The 22,786-nt window shown below is 42.9% G+C and overlaps 1 protein-coding gene and 1 pseudogene across 3 annotated transcripts in view; one reads left to right on the forward strand and one right to left on the reverse strand.

Annotated features, from left to right (window-relative positions):
* GRIK1 (glutamate ionotropic receptor kainate type subunit 1) overlaps nucleotides 1–2,603 on the reverse strand; it is a 465,964-nt gene extending 463,361 nt beyond the window's left edge. For all 3 annotated transcript variants that reach the window (XM_086413002.1, XM_086412991.1, XM_086413013.1), the window contains exon 1: nucleotides 1,897–2,603. In XM_086413002.1, coding sequence (XP_086269128.1) covers nucleotides 1,897–2,014 — 118 coding nt within the window. In that variant the 5' untranslated portion in view covers nucleotides 2,015–2,603. The remainder of the gene's footprint in view (nucleotides 1–1,896) is intronic.
* Nucleotides 2,127–22,288, forward strand: LOC147380303 (uncharacterized; annotated as a pseudogene).
* The last annotated feature ends 498 nt before the right edge of the window (nucleotides 22,289–22,786 follow it).

Raw genomic sequence — 22,786 nt, forward strand, 5'->3', positions numbered from 1 at the left:
TAGATTTGGGTGATATAGGAAAGGAAAGTTCTTTCTTAAGATTATTGTACAGGAAGGGGAAACTGTTGGCTGGCATACCTTACTCTAGAGTGTCTAAATTTGTCTTTTTTAAGATATATAAAATATACCCAAAATACCAATTAAGTTAATGAACACTGGAAATTGTAACACACTCATTGTTTACGCTGTGTTTGTTCATAGGAGTGAACAATCTTAGAGTGTGTAGGGTTGATTGCATCCCCCTTCCCCCCAAAAAAATAAATAAAAGAGAAAAAAAAAGATTAAAAAATTTAAGGTTAAAACATAACTAAGGTGAAGAATATTTTAGCTATGAGTGGTACTTTTTGTAGAGGAATCTTTTGGGACTTCTTAAATGAACAGTCTAAATCATCCATTAAAATGTGCATTATCATAATTTAGAGAAAGATATCTGCGGTAAAAGTTAGTATTTGAGATCTTTTCTGTCCTTGAAAAACAGATCCCATGTGCCTAGAGAAAATGCATTTCAAAATAGTAAACTTCCATTTTTATTTTTTTAAAATTTTCAATTGGGATATTCAGTGACAGGAACTAGGTTCTGAATCTTTGAAAAGAGATGCGTTCATTGCAGGTCAGAATAGTTATTGAACAATTTCAGCCACTTTAGTGGCATTATGAAAGAGTGCCCTGGATGGTTCCATGCACGTTCGGTCAGTTCCTGGACAGGGTATAAGTTAGAAGTCCTCGGAGATGAAGACCTCAGTCTTCGTGCCTACAGTGAGAAACTGGAAAAGCTGGGAGCCCCGCGTGGTGTCAAGACTTCACCTGCGGCTCTCCGCCTTCACTGGGTCTTTAAGAAGCCCAGTAGGTTGGGGGAAGAGGACCAACTGAGAACTAAAGGAATAGAAATTGGTTTTAGTGTGCCAGGGAGAGCATTAAAGTAGTCAACGAGCTTTTTCAACCCAAAAAGCGGCTCAGAAATCGCTCTGTGCCTTCACAGACCAGACCTTGGTGGCGGGTGCTGTGTGTTTAGGTCCCTGAGTCCACACGCTAGCAAAGATCCCTCTCTCCCCTGTTACTACCCCACCCTCCTTAGGCGGCCCCCGGGGTCCCTATCCTCAGTCTTCCAGTCTCCTTTTATCCCACCTTGAGACGAAAGTCCAGAGTCTTCCAGCGACTTACCCTGACGGTTTGGATCGTGCTCAGTGGCACGCAGGTGGGGCAGACTGGGGAGAGGGTGGAAAACTTAGGGGCCGGCTCGCGGCGCTAACTCGACGGTCCTCCTGACTCCTTGAGCCCTCAGCCAGAAGTCAGACCCCAACTCTGCCCTACTCTAACGGAACCCTCCAGACTCCTCGAGCAAGAACCCAACTTAAGTAAGAAAACTTGAAGGATCGGGGTGAGCAGACGCAGGGAAGAACCCGCATCCCTGGTGGTCCCCAGTTCGACTCCTGAGATCTGGGCATCCCGCGGATACCCAGAGACTTGGTTGCCAGGACCCCCGGGGCGTGCATCTGGACAGCGCGATGCCTATCGAGGCGCAGAGGAGAAGCGCATCTCCCGGCCCAAACCGACCGCCTGCAGCCCCCTACACTCAGAGTAGCGAGCCGGTCCAGGCGAACCTGGATCGCTGGCTCTCTTGCCCGCGTTCCTGGAGCCCCGATTAAAAAAAAAAGAAACCCGCCAACTGTACTCGCGGGGAAGCCCGGCACTGGCCAGGAGGGAAGCGGTGACGCGGCTTCTTTCCCGGAGCCTCGGGTGGGCACTGACCTCCACCAGCCCCCAGCTCCTGCCCCCCGGACCGACGCGCGCTCCCTCGCCCCGGGACCCCGAGGCGCCCGCGCTGGCCGCGGGGAGCCACCGCGTCCCCAGAGCGGGCCTCCTGGAGCGCTCCCCCGCCCCGCGGGCTTCACTCACCGATCCGGAGTACTTGCGGGGCGGTCTGGGGGAGGACGGAGCCGAGGAAATAGAGAAGCGTCCAGCCAGCGTCCCTGGTCCTCAGCCTGGGCTGGGCGAGGAGTGTGCGGCGCTCCATCTTCCTGGCGTCTTAATTCATGCCGAGACCCAGCCGCCGCCGCTCGCCCTGGAGATGCTGCCCGCTGGGCTCGGGTCCCTGCCTCATCCTCCCTGGGATGCTAACGCGGTGATACCCAGCGCGCTCCCCTGGCGGAAAGAGCTTGAGGGAACCGGCGTGGGATGGCGGAGCCGGCGGGCGACGATGGGCTCGCTCTGGGCTTCTGGCTTCTGCCGCTAGCCCATCACCGTTCCTCGTCCTCCTCCTCCATGGGCCGCGGGTCTCGGAGAAGCCGCGCGCAACTGCTCCCGGAACCGAGAGACCAGCCGGGGAAAGTTGCTGCCCCAATTCGCCGGAATGTCTCCCTCATTCGTCCTCGGGTCAGATGAGAAAGTGGGGTGGCGGCAGGGATGGGGGGCAGGTGGAGAGTGCCACGAGACCAAGTGGGAGGTGGCGGGGGAGATGGAGAAAGAATACGGAGGAAGAAGGGGAGAGGGTACGGGGTGAGTTGGTGCAGGGGCTCTCAGTGAGCAGGAGGAGCTCCCGCAGGTTAACTGGGATCCGAGCCACGCTTTGGCTTCACGGTTCTCCCTGGCCGCCTCGCCTCGCTCGCCTCCCCTCGCTCGCCCCACCCTTTATTTACTGCCCGCCCCAATACACCCATCCAGACACCCCGACGCGCGCACACGCACGCACATTCTCCCTCGTCCTCAACTTTGCGCCGTAAGGCTGGAAAGTGTATTGAGGATTGCCTCCTGAAGGCAGAACATTTAACTTGATGGTCAGAGCAGAGCCAACCTCTGCTCTGGGCCGCGAGTGGCCGAGGAACCCTCCTTGGAAATGTCCCCGGGCGCCTGTGTGAGGGTCTCCGAGAGGAGATTCTTCCCCATCACTTGATGGAAAAGCGCCATCTCGGACGCCAGCATTTCGGGGAATAGAAGAGCTCTTATTTTAACTCTGGCAAAGAGGAAAGAAAGCAGGAGGAGGAAGAAGAGAAGGAGAAATGAAACCTCGGTACTCAAAGATTAAAGTGGCTTCTCTCCTATTCAGACCCCAGATAATCTCTTGTAAATTGCCTCTATTTACATATGCAGAACTGGGAAAGAGGCAGCTTCCAGCGCGGCTCCTTGTCTTGGTTTTCTTTTCGACTGGCACGTTTGAACGCTGGAAGAGAGGCTATTTTAGCTCTGCAGGTTTGAAGACTATTTCTCTGTGGAAGGACAAGGACGCTTCCCTGGGGAAATCATCAGCATTTGATCATTTTGGCTTAATTTCCTTTGAGCTTTGTGGGGGAATGTTCTACATAAATGTTGGCTAGCTTTGCATTAACATTCATAGACAATTTTTTTTTTCACTCAAAGTATGGATTTTGGAGAACTAACCTACACTGAGTTAATTCATCTGAAAAACATGTCCACAGTTTACAGACCTACAATAGGAAAGGATTACAAAAGAAACCTAACATAACTTCAGGTACTTTCATTCACTCTAACATGTAGTGCCAGGCACTACACACACACACACACACACACACACACACACACACACATATATAAAGAGAGAGAGAGAGAGACTATATATGTGTGTGTATGTGTTTGTGTGTGTAAAGTTGCTCAGTCGTGTCCAACTCTTTGCGACCCCATGGACTGTAGCCTGTCAGGTTCCTATGTCCATGGGATTTCCCAGGCAAGAATAATGGAATGGGTAGCCATTTCCTTCTCCAGGGAATCTTCAGACCCAGGGACAGAACCTGTGTCTCTTATGTCTCCTCTATTGGCAAGCGGGTTCTTTACCACTGCACCACCTGGGAAGCCCACGTGGGTCTTAGTCTCTGACTCTTTGCCACCCCGTGAACCAGAGTCCGCCAGTCTCCTCTGTCCATGGAGTTCTCCAGGCAAGAATACTGGAGTGGGTTGCCATTCCCTTCTCCAGGGGATCTTCCCAACCCAGGGACTGAACCCAGGTCTCCTGCATTGCAGGCGAATTCTTTACCATCTGAGCCACCAGGGAAACCCATAGATACAGATATATAGATATAGATTAGATATAGATATAGGGTTTCCCTGGTGGCTCAGTGGATAGAGTCTTCCTGCAATGCAGGAGAGGCATGTCCGATCCCTGGATTGGGAAGACCCCTGGAGAAGGAAATGACAACCCACTCCAATATTCTTGCCTGGAGAATCCCATGGACAGAGGAGCCCAGTGGACTATAGTCTATGGGGTCACAAAGAGTTGGACACGACTGTGTGACTAACACTTTCATTTTCATAGATATAGAGATAGAGATAGATTATACATATGGATATGTCTTTTTTCTACTGAAGACCCATACTGTCCATCCCCCAAGAGAGGTTATAGCCCTACTGCTAGAAGCTCGTCAGTTCCTACTTCAAATAGTGTGCCTGGTTCTGATACTTCTGTAACAGAGGTGATAGAACAGAACATATAGATAAGAACACACAGATAAGAAGATGGGTGGATCTGGATTTACAAATGCATTTTATGCATAGATCGATGAAACCAAGAAAAACCAGGAGCGTGTGAATCTTATCTTCAGAAATTTGAAGAGCTAAAAGAACTTAGTCAAAATATTAGGCAAAGAGAAAAATAAGAAAAATGAGAATATTGGATGGAGATTATAGAAGAGTAAATTTCACTTATTTAGGCGAGGAACATTTCTAAATCTGGAAAGTGTCAACAATGCTAAGACCTACTTCAGAAAAGAGACAAACTCCCTTTTGTTTATTCATTCACTAGTTTGTTCAATGCATATTTGAGTGCCTACTGTGTGGGAGACATCCAAGCCCTGGAGACACATTAGAAATATGGTTTCTGCCATAATGAAACTCATAGGTGATAAAGAAGTGTGATGAGTTTCACAAAATGGTACTCTGTGCATGACGAAAAGAGAAATATAACCTCTTGAGGAATTTGGGAAGAATTTGATAAGGAAATGATGCTTCAAAATTCCAATAATGGGTACTTTATAAATCCTTAACTAAGTATTTATATTTATTCTTAGTATCTATATTTATTCCTAATATTTATTTATATTTATAGAAATATAAAACCTGGTTGGGCTTCCCTAATGGCTCAGAAGGTAAAGAATCTGCCTGCAATGCAGGAGATCTGGGTTCAATCCCTGAGTTGTGAAGGTTCCCTGGAGGAGGGCATGGCAATTCACTCCAGTACTCTTGCCTGGAGAATCCCCACAGACAGAGGAGCCTGGCAGGCTACAGTGCATGGGGTCACAAAGAGTCTAACACAACTGAGCGACTAAGAACACACACACAAAGCTTATTAATGGATTTTTTAAAAAACCTAAAGATTTGTGTAAAGCAAGTTCAGTTGTCTATTTTTCTTGGTGCATATAGGGCTAGTAGATAATAAATACAAGCATGGCTAGATCTGGAGAATCCAAACTCTAGAATTAGGTCAGCTTTTGAACAAACTGTTTCAATCCTGGTTTTACCTAATTTTTTATCTGTAACCTTGGTTAGATTACTTTATGTCCCTATAATAGAGATTGCTGATGCTTACCTAGATCCATTTCTCTTTTTCCTGGGTGTGTTAAAGCCTATCCTTTTTCAATGAGGTGTAATGATGTATATTTAGCCAACAAAATGGGAGTAGAAGCAGTCTGTGCCATTTCTGGGTAGGAAGGAAAGCAATGAAAGGCTCTCACCCCTCCCTTGGGGACTGTCTTTTGCCACAGTAATTCCAAAAACCACAAGTTCTAGAGGCCAAGATGGAAGCAGCGGGGATCCCTGAGTCACCTTCTGGGAAGGACTTGCTTGAATAGTTGTCAGATTAGTAGCAAATTGATAACAAATCAGCGAAAACAAAAATTGTGCTATAGTCCATGAAAATTTTGAGATCTGTTTGTTATTACAGCAAAACTTCTTCTATACTGACGGATACACTCTCTCTAGGATTTGATATCTTCATCTGTAAATTGAAACGGATAACACGGTATGGAAATTGGAGGATTATAGGAACTACTGTATGCAAAGTATTTTCCAAGGATTTCATTACTCAATATATACTAGTTCAATTGTGGTAATTTGCTTTTTCGGTTAAATTAATCTGCACATACATTTCTAGTTTAAATATGCCTCAGATGGCAGAGACTAAGATATTTTGTCTGTTAGGAAATGACTCCATTAATAGTGTATATATTAGAGCTTCCCTAGTGGTACAGTGGCAAAGAATCTACCTGCTAATACAGGACACTCAAGAGACACGGTTTCGATCCCTGGGTCAGGAAAACCTCCTGGAGGAGGAAATGGCAACCCACTCTAGTATTTTTGCCTGGAAAATTCCATGAACAGAGGATCCTGGTGAGTTACAGTCTATGGGGTTGCAAAGAGTTGAACACAGCTGAGAGACTGAGCATATAATAGTCTATTAATAGTAATTTGGCCCAACGCTATTTAAAGACATTTCGTCACTTTTACCTGAATTACCTTTTGTCTCTAAGTTCTTTTTTGTTGGTAGAGATATTAGAAATATTGCATTTCCCAAAGTAGGCTTCTTAAAGAATACATGCACACTTTAAGTTGCTTTTCTGTATTATCTATAAAACCTGTAAAGCTTTAAATTGAAATTTATTTCCTTGTTAAAATGCTTTCCTCCACTGCTCATGTACACAGGCTCATGGTGTTAAGTTACTCATGAGTGATCAGCAGCTGCTGTTAATTTGTTTTGTGCTTTTTAGAAGCACTGTATTTTGTATATATATATGCGTCTAGTTATTTTTGCCCAAAATGACTGTTACTCACTCTTGATTCACAGTTTCATAAAGCTCCCATAAGAATAAAAATGTCCAATTGAATGCATTCAGTCTTTTCCCAGTTTCCCAAATCTTAAGCTTAAATTGATACACTGAGGTTAATAAGGAAGTAATGTACAGCCTTGTGCAGAGAACTGGTGACATTACTTAGATAATAATTCATTTAAGATTACTCGATTTTAATAACGTAATGAGACACAAGAAAACTAGCTTAGAATAAACTAAGGAACTCAAATGTTATAAATGTGTTTTCAAAGTTTTTAGTAGGCTTGAGTTTACTTATAATGTTACCCAGGGCATGAAAAGCAAAAAAAAAACCAAAAAAACAAATCAGGTGGCTTTGAAATCAAAATTCTTACTCCTTGACTACTTCTTTATGTTTAATTTTTTCCCTAGGTGATATCATATGTTTCTAAGGCATTAAATATCTTTAAGCAAGGATCTCAAATTTCATCTTTTGCTCAGATCTTGCCTCTGAACTCCAGATTCTCATAACCGATTCTAATTACTATTTTCCACTGAGTACACATGTCAGTCTCTTGATTCTGAGCCGTATTATTGCTCCCTCCCTAGCCCCCTTTCAAAGTTTCTCATTTCAATATGCGTACCACCTTCTGTCCAGGAATTAAAACTAAAAACTCAGAACGCCATGCTTACTTTCCCCTTACATGCAATATATTTTCATGTGCTTTTGGTTTTGTGCCTCAAACTTTCTTTAATCTGTTTATCTGCAGTTCCAATGCTATCATCTAGCCTGGAGTTTCTTAGCTTCAAAACTGTTGACATTTGGGGCCAGAAAATTATTTATTGAGGAGGCTGTCCCATGTCTTATAGGATGCTTAGCAACTTCCCTGGACTCTATCCACTAGATGTCAGTAGTACCCTCCTCCCAGGCTGTAACAGCCAAAAAATGTCTGCAGACATCCCCAAATGTCCTCTGAAGTACATATCACCCCTAGTTGAGAACCACTACACTCACCCAAATCACTGTGCTCTTCCATCTGGTCTATTATAATAAGTTCTTAATTGTTCCTCACCCCCGTTGCCTCTTTCTATCCATTCTGTTGACTGATCTAAACTTGCTTCTCTGATTGATTTCCTTCACAATGCCCTGCTCAGTTTCCTCATGGTCATTATCAATTCTTTAGATATCTGTTTACTTTATTAGAGACTCAATGATGGCTGACTGAAACCTCAGCATTTAGCGCAATGCTTAGCAATTAGTGGAACCTTGATAAATGCTCACTGAATGCATGAATGAATGAATGAATTCATAATGCACACAACCTACAATTGGTAAGTGTATATTTGTAGGACTAATCTGAATAATACACCAGATTTCTGTTTTGATTTCATTCAAAGCTCCTACATAGATGAGTTTCTATTTAAATGTCATACTCAGAACATTATTAATACTATAGTCCACTGTGTCTAGAAAATCTGGGGTATAATCTTAGATGTCAAATGTCAGGAAAATGCTGTACAGAGTAGGGATTTCTCTTCACATTTCATTTTTCAGCACCATGGCTACCATCCCACATGTATTAATATTTTTACTGTAATTTTCATGCCAACACTGGTCCATTTGCTAAAGCACTGCAGAAAGCAATTGTAGTAATCTTCGAAAGAAAAAAAAAGTCTTTACTTATTCATATCTTTATATCCTATTATTACAACCTGAGTGTGTAAAATAGAATTCCATCATGTGCAAAGTCTGAACCAAGTTGGTATGTAGCTCCCTCCACACATAAGTAAGGAGAGTAAAGAAGAAAAGAGCCCAATCAGGCAGTTGGGATGTCAGGAAACCTGGGTCCTCGCCCTGGTCTGATCACTTACCATGGCTCCCGGTTCCCAGTCAAGTCCCACCCTTTCCTGAGACCCAACCGTGACAGCAAGTGGATGGACTGATGTCTCAAAGCCAATGGGGACCAAGGTTCTCCACTTCTTCTAATTCTAAAAGCCATTTTTATAAAGGAGTGACCCTCAACTAATCTCTGTGTTCTTCTGGTTAAGCTTGTCCTTAAAATAATGAGTTTATTTTGTGATTTATTACATATTCCAGGCACCCTTCTTAGTGCTGTTACACGTATGAATGGATTTAATACTGAGAGCCACCTTGAGAGGTAAGTACTCTAAGTTCAGTTCAGTTCAGTCACTCAGTCATGTCCGACTCTTTGGGCCACCATGGACTGCAGCATGCCAGGCCTTCCTGTCCATCATCAACTCCCGGAGGTAACTCAAACTCATGTCCATTGAGTCGGTGATGCCATCCAACTATCTCATTCTCTGCCATCCCCTTCTCCTCCTGCCCTCGATCTTTCCCAGCATCAGGGTCTTTTCAAATGAGTCAGTTCTTCGCATCAGGTGGCCAAAGTTTTGGAGTTTCAGCTTCACCATCAGTCCTTCCAATGAACACCCAGGACTGATCTCCTTTAGAATGGACTGGTTGGATCTCCTTGCCATCCAAGGGACTCTCAAGAGTCTTCTCCAACACCCCAGTTCAAAAGCATCAATTCTTCAGCACTCAGCTTTCTTTATAATCCAACTCTCACAACTATACATGACTACTGGAAAAACTATAGCTTTAACTAGATGGACCTTTGTTGGCAGAGTATTGTCTCTGCTTTTTAATATGCTGTCTATATTGGTCATAACTTTTCTTCCAAGGAGCAAGTGTCTTTTAATTTCATGGCAGCAGTCACCATCTGCAGTGATTTTGGAGCCCCCAAAAATAAAGTCAGCCACTGTTTCCATTGTTTCCCCACCTATTTGCCATGAAGTGATGGGACCAGATGCCATGATCTTAGTTTTCTGAATGTTGAGGTTTAAACCAACTTTTTCACTCTTCTCTTTCACTTTCATCAAGAGGCTCTTTAGTTCTTCTTCACTTTCTGCCATAAGGGTGGTGTCATCTGCATATCTGAGGTTATTGATATTTCTCCCAGCAATCTTGATTCCAGCTTGTGCTTCTCCCAGCCCAGCATTTCTCATGATGTACCCTGCATATAAGTTAAATAAGCAGGGTGACATTATACAGCCTTGATGTACTCCTTTCCTGATTCAGAACCAGTTTGTTGTTCCACGTCCAGTTCTAACTATTGCTTCCTGACTTGCATTCAGTTTTCTCAGGAGGCAGATCAGGTGGTCTGGTATTACCATCTCTTTCAGAATTTTCCACAGTTTATTGTGAGCCACACAGTCAAAAGCTTTGGCATAGTCAATAAAGCAGAAATAGATGTTTTTCTGGAACTCTCTTATTTTTTTTGATGATCCAATGGATGTTGCCAATTTGATCTCTGGTTCCTCTGCCTTTTCTAAAGCCAGGTTGAACATCTGAAAGTTCACAGTTCATGTACTGTTGAAGCCTGACTTGGAGAATTTTGATCATTACTTTGCTAGTGTGTGAGATAAGTGCAATTGTGCAGTAGTTTGAACATTCTTTGGCATTGCCTTTCTTTGGGATTGGAATGAAAACTGACCTTTTCCAGTCCTGTGGCCACTGCTGAGTTTTCAAATTTGCTGGCATATTGAGTGAAGCACTTTCACAACATCATCTTTTAGAATTTGAAATAGCTCAACTGGAATTCCATCACCTCCACTAGCTTTGTTTGTAGTGGTGCTTCATAATACCAACTTGAGTTGGCCTTCCAGGATGTCTGGCTCTAGGTGAGTGATCACACCATCGTGATTGTCTGGGTTGTGAAGATCTTTTTTGTATAGTTTTTCTGTGTATTCTTGCCACCTCTTCTTAATATCTTCTGCTTCTGTTAGGTCCCTACCATTTCTGTCCTTAATCGAGCCCATCTTTGCATGAAGTGTTCCCTTGGTATCTCTAATTTTATTGAAGAGATCTCTAGTCTTTCCCATTCTGTTGTTTGCCTCTATTTTTTTGCATTAATCACTGAAGAAGGCTTTCTTATCTCTCCTGGCTATTCTTTGGAACCCTGCATTCAAATGGGTATATCTTTCCTTTCCTCCTTTGCCTTTTGTTTCTCTTCTTTTCACAGGTATTTGTAAAGCCTCCTCAGACAACCATTTTTTCCTTTCTGCATTTTTTTTTTCTTGGGGATGGTCTTGATCACTGCCTCCTGTACAATGTCACAAACCTCCATCCATAGTTCTTCAGGCCCTCTATCAGACCTAGTCCCTTGAATCTATTTCTCACTTCCACTCTATAACCATAAGGGATTTGATTTAGATCATACCTGAGTGGTCTAGTGGTTTTCCCTACTTTTGCACAAAGAGGTGAAGCAACAAGTCAGAAATCATACAAGTAAGTGACAGAGTCAGAATTTGAACTTAGTCTGATTCTAGAGTACTCACTTTTTTTTTTTTTTAATCTCAAATTCTTTAATTGAATAGAAGTAATTTTAACATGCAGTTTTGCTCCTCTATATTTTTTTTATAACATCAACACTATTTTAATTTCTATGGCCTGTTTTCCAAAACTTCTCAGCACTTTACCTCACATTTTTAATAATTGAGGTGAAATTACAAAACAAAATTTGCCACCTTACAAGGAATCATTCTGTTGCATTTAGTACATGAATTATATTGTGCAAACACTGGCTCATTCCAATGTGCCTGGCTCATCCTGAGTGATACAGAAGCACCAAGAGTGACTCAGAGAGACAGCTAAGGACTTGTGGCCTGCTGGAAAGACTCTGACTTTTCATCTGGATTATATAGGGAGTCACTGAATATTTTGAATAGAAGAATGACATAATCAGACTTATGTTTTCTTATCCTTTGTTTTGGAGATTATACTAAGTATTAGAGACAAAGTGAATAGATTTTCTTCTTGCTTTCATGGAACCTAGAGTCAAGCAAATAGTTCTACAATTAAATACAGAATTTCAAATTATGTTAATGATAATAAACGGACTTTTTAAAATGCAAAATGAACCCTAAGTTGGAGCGCAAAGATGAATTATCACAAAGTGACCACTGTCATGCAACCAACCACTCAGACCAGAAACAGAATGTTGTCAGAACCCCTTTGGTTTTTCTCAGCTACACCCTCTAAACATTGCCAATATTTTCACTTTCAACAGCAGATATTAATTTTGCCTGCTTTGAGACTTAATATAATTATAACACATATCCTTCTGTTCCTGGCTTGTGTCAAATGATAGCTAACATTACAGAGCCTTTACCACAGGTCAGGCACTCTCTTCTGTGGTTTATATTGGGTTGCCATGATCCTCTGAGATGGTCACTAATATTACTACACCCATTTTGCAGAAGAGAACATCAAGGCACAGAGACAGAATGCAGGTTCCATGAAGGAAAGCAGAAAGATATGTTAGATTTGAAAAGTGGAACTTGCTTTGGAAGTAGGAGCTTAGGAAAGAGTACTCTGAGAAAGTATCCTTTATGCCTTGACTGAAAGGGTAGTTGGGGCTTCCTGGGTAGCTCAGGTGGTAAAGAATCTGCCTGCAATGCAGGAGACCCTGGTTCAATTTCTGGGTCAGGAAGATCCCCTGAAGAAAGGATAGGCTTCCCACTCCAGTATTCTAGGGCTTCCCTGATGGCTCAGATGGTAAAGAAACTGCCTGCAGTGTGGGAGACCTGGGTTCAATTACTGGGTCAGGAAGATCCCCTGGAGAAGGACACAGCAACCCACTCCAGTATTCCTGCCTGAAGAATTTCCATGTGCAGAGCAGCTTGGAAGTCTACAGTCCATGGGGTCACAAAGAGTCGGACACAACTGAGTGACTAAGCACAGCGCAAAGGGTAGTTGGGAGTTCTTGAAGGGGGATGAAGAAGAAGATTCTCAGGCAGAGGAAGGTTCTGTTGTGGGAAGCTCCCTACTATGTAAATGCGATAGAGCTTGAGTGGCTGATGTCAGGTGGAGAGAAGGAATTGCCAGAGGAGCCTCATCCATGTCTCAGATGCCCAGATCCTCCAAGGTCCTTACCAAAGTTCCTGAAGATCTGAGAACTGATCTAAGGTGATGTGAGACTGGTGAGCCTGGCTCCATCTTTCCAACCTGTAGTCACTCGCTCACCCATCTATGTGCTTTGTAAGGCAGAGTCCTCACCTCTCAGACCACGAGAAGGTCAACATCTTCACGTCATATTTGCTTCTCATGTTCCTCCTCCATCAGCCACACGGCAGGGAACTCTCCTTCTCAGTTGGAGCCTGTCAAACTAGTCCCCTTCTGGTCCTCAATCGTGCCCAACTTTTTGTGTCAGGACATTTTTCCAAGCTGCTTTTAGCATCTTGAATGTTCCCTTCCTCACACTTTTCCTAATGAAGCATTATTCTTGCCTCCTATCTCATTACTCAGAAAGGCTTTCTTTGGATCCACAGTGAAAAATATGTCCACCCAATTTTACCCTTCCACAGTGTCCTGAACTTTTCTTTATCAACAGTTATTACTGATTTTAACTATTTGTTCATTTGTTGTGTATTTCTCTCTCCTTTTAGATTGCAAGCAGCAGGAAAGCAGGGTCTTTTCATTTGGGGTTGAGTCTCTGGATACATTCAGAGCCTTTCCCAACTCCTGATACATAGTTGCAGCTCAGTTTGTTGAGTTTCTTATTAATAATTAATTGCTGTTTATTTACTAAATAATATATTTGTAGGCTTATTGGGTTTGAAAGGGAGGAGTAAAATGGCATATATTGCACACCTACCTATGGGCTTCCAGGTGGTGCTAGTGGCAAAAAACCCACCTGCCAGTGTAGAAGATGTAGGTGTGATCCCTGAGTCCCGAAGATCCCCTGGAGGAGGATATAACAACCCACTCCAGATTCTTACCTGGAGAATCCCATGGACAGAGGAGTCTGGCGGGCTACAGTCCAAAGGATCACAAAGAGTTGGACACCACTGAAGCGATTTAGCATACACGTATACATACCTAATGTATTCAAAGTTTGCTTTTGTACATATTTTAATAATCATTATTTTCAGTAATCATATAAGCTCAAATTACTTCAGTTTTGTAATGATTAAATAAGTGAGCAGAAACCTTAAAGAACCTGTGTTAAAAAGCTAGTAATTGCCTTTAAAAAGCCCCAAACTGAATCTCACAGCCATTACAACCGTCTAATTTTTATTCAGCCCACCTTGCCTTATAGATTTCCAAAGTCAACCCCCTGATAACAATACATACTAAGCTTCTTCATATTCAAATTATGCAAATTAACCCAGGTTTCTAATTATTACATCTTGGTTTAATTTCTTTCCTCACAATCCCTTCTTGGAGCATCCTGTGTTTTTTAAACTATTATGTTTATTTATCAAAGAAATACATGCATATATAAACACACACATATAATACAGAAGTTAATACTAAATAAAAATGGAACGTAACACCGTCATTTCACTTTGCTCCCCCAGTGCTTCTTCTCCACCTCTTTCAGATATTGTGCCCAGCATTTACACATCCCATGTTTCTACATTGTTGTTCAGTCGCTTCTACATAATATACATAAATAGTTCTTGCTGGCTTCATGAGTTGGTGGTATTATCCATCATGCTGTCATGGTATATGAGATTTTTACTCTCCAACACCTTCATTCTCCTGGCTTCCCTTTCTCCTCTTAATAAACTGAGCTTTCAAGTGCAGTCACTATTCAGGGTTTATATTTGACTCCAGTGCACAGTGAAGTACAGTGCTGCCTGCCTGTGTGTGTGTGTGCTAAGTCCTGTCTGACTTTGTGATCCCACGGACTGTAGCCAGCTAGGCTCCTCTGTCCGTGGGCTTCTCCCAGGAAAGACTACTAGAGTGGCTTGCCATTTCCTCCTCCAGGGAATCTTCTTGACCCAGGGATCAAATCCAGGTCTCCTGTGTCTCCTGCATTGGCAGGCAGATTCTTTATCACTGAGCCACCAGAGTAGCCCCACTTATTATTACTAAAATCTATTAAACTCATGATTATGGTTTTCTATAAAGGAAGGATAAATATGAAAATCAGCCAAAGAAGAGAGTCTGAAAGGGTTTGAAATGCAGAGCTTCTGCTAGTCTCTCCTTATGGAGTTAGGACATGATACCCTCCTGGCATTGACTTGGGAAAACATGACGGAATACTGCCGACTAAGAAAGATCGCCCCAGCTCAAATACCCACAGTTGCTACTGTGGCTCCATTCCTAGTCTTGATTGACCACTTGATTTCCACATGATTTAACTCACGATCCAGAGCAAGTGGTACTTGTGACTCACATCTCACCCCTGTCCCAATCATATGGTTTCTGCTGTGGTTAGCTTCTAATTTAAGATTATCAAGTATGGCTAGTCTGTGCCCTAAAAGCAAAGACATTTCTATCAGGTGTGACATAGACTGCTTCCCAAAACCCAGTGTAAAGGTCAGATATTTTCTTTTGTGTGTGTGTGTGTCTGTGTATATGTGTGCACGCTCAGTTGTGTCCAACTTTTTGCAACTCCATGAACTATAGCCCGCCAGGCTCCTCTGTCCATGGGATACTCTAGGCAAGAATACTGGAGTGGGTTGCCATTTCCTCCTCCAAGGGATCTTCCCGACCCAAGGATTGAACCCTTCTGTCCTGCGTCTCCTGCCTTGGCAGGCAGATTCTTAACCACTGAGCCACTTGGGAAGCCCGATCTCTCCTTAGACAAGGCCCAAATTGTTACACCTTACATGTGGTCCTTGGTTTTCCCTCTTGTTTTGCTGGAACAAGTACTCAAGAAGCTCTCTTACATGTTAAAAAATAAAAAAGAGCATCATAAGTGATGCTAGTGATGTTTCTAGTCATTTTGCTCTTGAATTAATGCTGCTTTATTCGGGACAGGTGGCTGTCTACAAGAAGGTCAGTTTCTCTCCTGGAATACTACCTATACAGTCACCTGGAGATTCTCTTCCTTTTCTGTATATTTAACGGCTGATGCTTTTGGTTTTGCTTTAGCTTTGAATCCTATCTCTTTTGCTCCTCTTCCTCCTCCTTATTTCTTTCTCTATGTCTCCCTGTCTTTGTATCTCCATCTAACTCATTCTTTCCTCTTCGTTTCTCGCAACACATATTAGAGTGATTTCTTAAGCAAAAGTGTCTCAAAAAACTCTCTTTCTCTAGTTCAGTTTATTCAGATAGTGTACCTGTTGCTTGAGTACCTCTCTTTGTCAACTTGTGTAACCCTTTAGAACATTTTCTCAACTTTATGTTTTAATCCTTTGATGATTTTTTTTTCATTTATGCTATCATGTTTTTATTTTATGAGTTATTTTTTCCCTCTCAATGTTAAATATTTTGTTTTTGTTTCATAGCTGTAATGTCTGTTTTTAAGCCTTTGAGGATATTTTGGAAGGATTTTTCTCCCCTAAATACTCTCTGTTAGTTTTGTTGCAGGAAGGGGGACCCCTTTCAGAGCCTGAAACTGGGCTCTTGTCTTAACACTCGGAAATGAACTGTCTGAGGATGTACTGACAAAGCAAAAGATTTTATTGGGAAAGGGCACCCGGCTGGAGAGCAGTAGGGTGAGGGAACCCAGGAGAACTGCTCTGCCATGTGGCTCGCAGTCTCAGGTTTTATGGTGATGGGATTAGTTTCCGGGTTGTCTTTGGCCAGTCATTCTAATTCAGAGTCTTTCCTGGTGGGGCACGCATCGGTCAGCCAAGATGGATGCTAGCGAGAGGGATTCTGGGAAGTGGACGGACACGCAGTGTCTCTTTTAGACATTTCTCGAACTCTTCCGGTTGGTGGTGGCTTATTAGTTCCCTATTCCTTATCAGGATCTCCTGTCATAAAACAACTCATGCAAATGGTTACTATGGTGCCTGGCCAGGGTGGGCGGTTTCAATCAGTGTGCTTCCCCTAACAGTTTCAAGATGCCTTTTTTTGTGTGTTCTTTGGTCTCCAACTTTCATGGTGGGAACTTTCTCAAATATCCTACAACCTTTTGTTGTCTGTCCATGTTTAAGAAGAAAGGTCTGGAAGGCTGATTACAAGTACGGAGTAAAATTAGGCAGGATGTGTGGGCTCTTAGCTTTGCCAATGGCTCAGCAGGTAAAGAATCTCCCTGCAGTGCAGGAGACACAGGAGATGCAAGTTCTATCCCTGGGTTGGGAAAATCCCCTGGAGGAGGAAATGGCAACCTGCTCCAGTATTCTTCCTGGAGAATCACATGGACAGAGGATCCTGGAAGGCTACAGTCCAAAGGGTTACCAAGAGTAGGACATGACTGAGTGACTAAACACACACACACATCACACACACACACACACGTGGCAGTGACATGGGGGCACCTCTGATGTCAGTATTTTCAAAAGTACGTTTAAGAGTTTGCTACAACAAACTAGTCAATATAACAAAAATGAAGCAAACTTACAGATATAGAGAACAAACTAGTGGTTACCATAGGGAGGCAGAATGGAGGAGGGACTATATAATGATGGCAGAGTAAGAGGTAGAAACTATTAGGTATGAAATAAGCTACTAGGGTATATTCTACAACGTGTGGAATATAAACAATATTTTATAATAACTGTTGATGGAGTATAACCTTTAACAATTGCGAATCACTGTACTGTACACCTATAACTTGTGTGATGTTGTGCAGCAACTATATTTCCATAAGCAAACAAACAGAACCAAAATCCAACATTCAAAAAGAGGATAGTAAGTAGGTAATGTAAAATCATGGCAAAGAAATATCACAATGTTGGTTCCCTTTGGGGCAGGCAGAATGGGAATTCAATGATGTACATAATGTTTATTTCTCTCTAATAAATAAATTTGAAGGAAATTTTTTTTAAAAAGTTTTCTTCTGAGCTGATTACATTCCCAAGAGAAGATTCTCCTGCTGCTCTTCCCTGAGAGTCAAGGTCTTCACGTGTCTTGTGAATGAAAATAGCCACCAGCCTCAACTTCCACTTACACCTTTGTTGACTTCTTCCCCCAATTCAGACTGTTATTTCTGCCTTTCCTTAAGTCTGAATCCTCCTGTCCAGAAAGCCTCAGTTGTACCCTCTTCAGAGAAATGCCCCACTTTTATGTGGAGGTCATAAGGAGAGGAAGTTATCTAGTGGTGTGGATCTAACTCCTTCTTAAAGAGCTTTCCAGCAGTCCTTTCTCCGTCAGGTCACCACATCACCCCGGGCCTGGAGACCCTGCAGGCTGCTGGCTCTTAGCCAGGAGACTTTTCTACCTTGAAGCGCAGGTTGGCTCTTGCCTGTTAGCAGTGATGGTTTAATACTGAGTGTTGTCTAGATGGCCAGGTGAATTTCCGCTCCTCAAGGAGTGCATTTTCTCTGGGCCCTTGTACTGTAGTTTTAGTGAGCTTTCCGGAGGAAATGCGCTCAATCCTCCACCTTTACCCAAAGCACTTTGTAACTTTTGGTCCAAGTTGCAGTAGCAGGTGTTCTCCGTGCCCCACCCGTATGCTCTCAGCACTTACCTCTGCACGTGAATCTGGCTTCCTGAAAACAGCTGGGACTCTTCCTGAGGACTTTTTTTCTTTCTTTTCCCTCCTCCCTCCTCTACTTTCTCTCTCTCTCTCTTTTTTTTTCCCCACCTGGGGCACAGTTTCTTTATAATATTCTGTTAGCTTCCACTGTACAATGAAGTGGATCAGCTGTAGAGATACATACATTCCCTCCCTCTTGAACCTCCCTCCCTCCCTCCCCTCACCCCCATCCCACCCCTCTAGTCTTCACAGAGAACCGAGCTGAGCTCCCTGTGTGGTACAGCAAGTTCCCACTTGCTGTCTGTTTTACATAAGACAAGTGCGTCTACATCGAGCCTCACCTCCCATTCATTCTACCCCTTCTCCTACCCCCGGAACCTGTATCCAAATGTCTGTTCCCTACCTCTGTGTCTCTGTTCCTGCCCTGCACCTTCTCTTCTCCTCCTCCTTTGATTCGCTTCCTCTTGCTTCTTCTTTTTCACTGTGGGAATTGGGAGGTTAAATCTAGGCCTAGTATCTTGGAATCTGCCCCTTACCTGGGAGAACCCTGAACTGTGTTCTATACTTTCTCCCAGAGTTTCCCAAAGGAATTCTTTTCCAGTTGCCCGTGGAAATAACTTACTGGGTAATGCTTTTATCAGCTTTCTTCTCTTTTCCTGCCTCTTACTTTCACTCTCACTGGTCCTTCTTCGAATGAACTCCCAAATTCACTTATAATAATTGAATTCTCACCTCAGCCTGCTTCTGAGGGGACCTGGAAGTTTATTTCCCTAGTTATTTCTCCATATTTTTAATATACTTTACATATGTTGTTAGTTTTTAGCTAGCCCAGGCTTCCCTGATGGCTCAGATGGTAAAGAATCTGCCTGCAATTCTGGGTTGATTCCGCAGTTGACCTGGGTTTGATCCCTGGGTTGGGCAGACCCCCTGGAGAAGGGAAAGGCTACCCACTCTGGTATTGTTGCCTGGAGAATTCCATGGACAAGGAGGACCCTGGTGACTTCAGTCCATGGGGTCACAAAGAGTGGACACGACTGAGCAACTAACATGTATCCATGTACCCTGATATTTTTTAGCTAGCTCATACTCATTTGGTATTTATTGCTTTTCAAGCTTGGATGGTTAATCTTATCCTTACTGTGTTGGTCACAGCAATGTAGACCAGAGTTACAACAAACACATTTGATAGCCCTTTTCTTTATGGCAAGTGATTTCCTGCTTCAAGAAGGTGGCATACCTCCTCATTTAGGAAAGAGATGTGTTGTAAGACATCACTTGATTAAAATGTCCTGAGTTTGTCCATGGCCAGTCAATTTTAAAAGCATTCCCAACTCTAAGACTAATTGCTTTTGAATCATCTGTAGCACAACAGCAAGATGAGAGCAGGGTGATCACAAGTCACAAAAAGCCACTGGATCCTAAATGAGTAAGAACAGAAATGGCTTACTCTGTGCAGCTCCGATATTCGCAGCACGTGACGTGATCACTGAAAGCTCACGACAGAAGGGAAGAACAGATAAAAGCCCAGTTAGACAGATATTTATCCCAGGGCAAGGTAAACAATTTCTTCCCACCACAGTACAGATTATTGACCTGAAAAATTCACACAGGAAACCATGCCAGTGTATCAACTGATTTTATTTATTTTGTAAAATCCTCAAAGAGAAACTCCTCTGTAAAGTATTATTACGAAATACCTATGTTCTATAAAATTACTTAGACAAGCAACTGAAATTCCTAGAGTCATACCGATTTTTGTCATTGAATAGTTCTAGGATAAGCAATGAGAACATTTTAAATCACAGCTGTAGACAATATCAATGTTTTCACTCTTTCTACATTTCTTTCCCTCTGACAACCATAATACGCAACTTGAAGTATTGAAGGTCTTGGCTCTTCAGTGGCCACTTCATTGCTTTCCAGATTTCTCCTTTTTATTTTATTTTCAACATAAAACCACTCTTTCTGTTGTGTCCTCTACACAACTGCCACAGACATTTGGAACCATATGTTCCTGTCTGGTGCACACCATGAACAAGTGCAGAATGTCAAAAATATGGCTTACCGAAAATCCTCCATGACGTGTTGCTGCGCCCTAGACAGCAGTGAGATGGAAATCTACCCAGGAAGTTGGGGAAAGAGCTCACAGCGGCCTTTTCTCTTTTGGAGTCACCTTGATTCTTCTACCATCTCTGCTCCTGCCTGTTAAATCAGGGCAATGTCTCTTCAGAACCTGACATCAACGCTTCAGTGGTAAAAATCAAATGATTGATATGCGATGTAGACCCAGATACTTATGGTTTACCACTCTGCCCAGCCCTACACAAATGATATAAAATCTCAGCTGTACCAACACAACCATCAGCCATCATTAAAACAAATTTTCAAAGGAATTATGTTCTTGCTAGCTGGTACCAGAGGAAACCGAATCACTAAGCAGCTTCAGTATTTTTGTCCTACATCACAAAGCAGGTTTTGTCTTCCTATGCCTGACTTCGCCAACTGCATTGTGCCACTTCTAAATGTACAGTTTTATTTATTAATCTATTAATTTACCAGGGCTTGTTAATTCTTAACAAGACATGATGACTCTTCTGGGGAACTGAGGAGATGCATGATGATTCAAAAATGAACCCAGCATTTTAAGGTCATAAGCTACATTGTTAAATCAGCTTCATGCATTATTTTAAAGCAGAATCAAAACTAACAGGTTATTCTTTATATTTGTTCATGGCAATGCAATCTTGGTTTCCCTGTTCTCTCTCTGTCTCACTCCTGAAACCACATGCTGTGCTGTGCTTAGTTGCTCAGTCTTGTCTGACTCTTTGTGACCCCATGGACTGTAGCCCACCAGGCTCCTCTGCCCATGGGGATTCTCCAGGCAAGAATACTGGAGTGGGTTGCCATGCCCTCCTCCAGGGGATATTCTCAACTCAGGGATCAAACCCATGTCTCCTGCCTTTCAGGCAGATTCTTTATTGTCTGAACCACCAGGGAAGACCAAGAATACTGGAGTGGGTTGCCATGCCCTCCTCCAGGGGGTATTCTCAACTCAGGGATCAAACCCATGTCTCCTGCCTTTCAGGCAGATTCTTTATTGTCTGAACCACCAGGGAAGACCAAGAATACTGGAGTGGGTTGCCATGCCCTCCTCCAGGGGGTATTCTCAACTCAGGGATCAAACCCAGGTCTCCTGCCTTTCAGGCAGATTCTTTATTGTCTGAACCACCAGAGAAGACCAAGAATACTGGAGCGGGTAGCCTATCCCTTCTCCAGGGGGTCTTCCCCACCCAGGAATTAAAGCGGGGTCTCCTGTATTGCAGGCAGATTCTTTACCAGTGGAGCTACCAAGGATGCCTCCTGAAACCGCATAAAGTGAAGTCGCTCAATCGTGTCTGACTCTTCACGACCCCATGGACTGTAGCCTACTATGCACCTCCGTTCATGGGATTTTCCAGGCAAGAGTACTGGAGTGGGTTGCCTTCCTGCCTGTCTCATTCATGTTTGATTTTCAAGTCATATTTTTTCTACTTATATAAATGGTTGTGGTTGGCTTTAAGAAGATATAGCATGGAAATCCCTAAAAATAAAATGGCTGTTGTTCTGTTACCATTATTCTCCATTTTTCTGCATCTAAAGAAAAGAGGGAGAGAGAGAGAGAGACAGAGGGATCCAAGCATTCAGTAAAAGACAAATATTATATATAACAATGTGTGAATTTAGGCCATAAAAATACACAATGGAGATTTCTTATTTAGTAGCAGCAAGCTGTGGGCCCTGGAGAGTGCAATAATAAAACTGTCCAAAGTCACAAATACTGTATATAGTTAGTCATGGGTGGTGCCATTTGCTTCAAAATAGACTTTTATTTTGCCTTTCTTCCCCTTAACCACATTCAAAATTAGAGAGGAATGATGAGAACCAGCAGGAAGACAGGGGAAACAGCTAACAGAATCAGGAGAGTTTTCAAACAGCCAGCTAAATTCATTGCACATCTCAACCACAGAAATATTTCAGGTGACTCTGTTTTTGACAAAACGTGGGAACCACAGGATCCACAACACGTACAAGCAAAACTCAACAACTCTAATAATAGTTACAGAAGTGAAAACCAATTTGGATAAAATAAGACATTGACTCAAGTCCTCTGAGACAGGATTTTTGAAAACAAAGTTTACCAAAATCTCATTTTGCCTTCTGGGAATTGCCTTTCTCTCTACATCTTGACTTTTTTGCTGGATTTCCTTGTTAAGGGGAGAATTCTCTTGTACCATTTCTTCCCCATCTGACATCATGAAATGTGATATATACTTTTTCTTTTTTTTATCATAAGGTGACTAAAAGGCTCTTTCATGCTCTGGCTATTGACTGAGCATGTACTTCGTAGCCCACCTTCCCTGAGAATTACATGGATCACATTAGTGTGTGGTACAAGTGAATTCAGGAATCCATGGGGTTTACTGTCTCAGTACCTGTGTGTATGTGTGTGTGTCTGTGTGTGTGTGTGTCAGTCACTCATCATGTCTGACTCTTTGTGAACCCATAAACTATAGCCTGCCAGGATCTCTGTCTGTGAAATTCTAAAGGCAAGAATACTGGACTGGGTTGCTATGCCTTCCTCCAGGGAATCTTCCT

Source organism: Bos grunniens, chromosome 1 (genome assembly GCF_055505025.1).
Source record: "Bos grunniens cultivar Pamir isolate PY7600 chromosome 1, Bosgru_T2T1.0, whole genome shotgun sequence".
In the NCBI taxonomy this organism is placed as follows: Eukaryota; Metazoa; Chordata; class Mammalia; order Artiodactyla; family Bovidae; genus Bos; species Bos grunniens.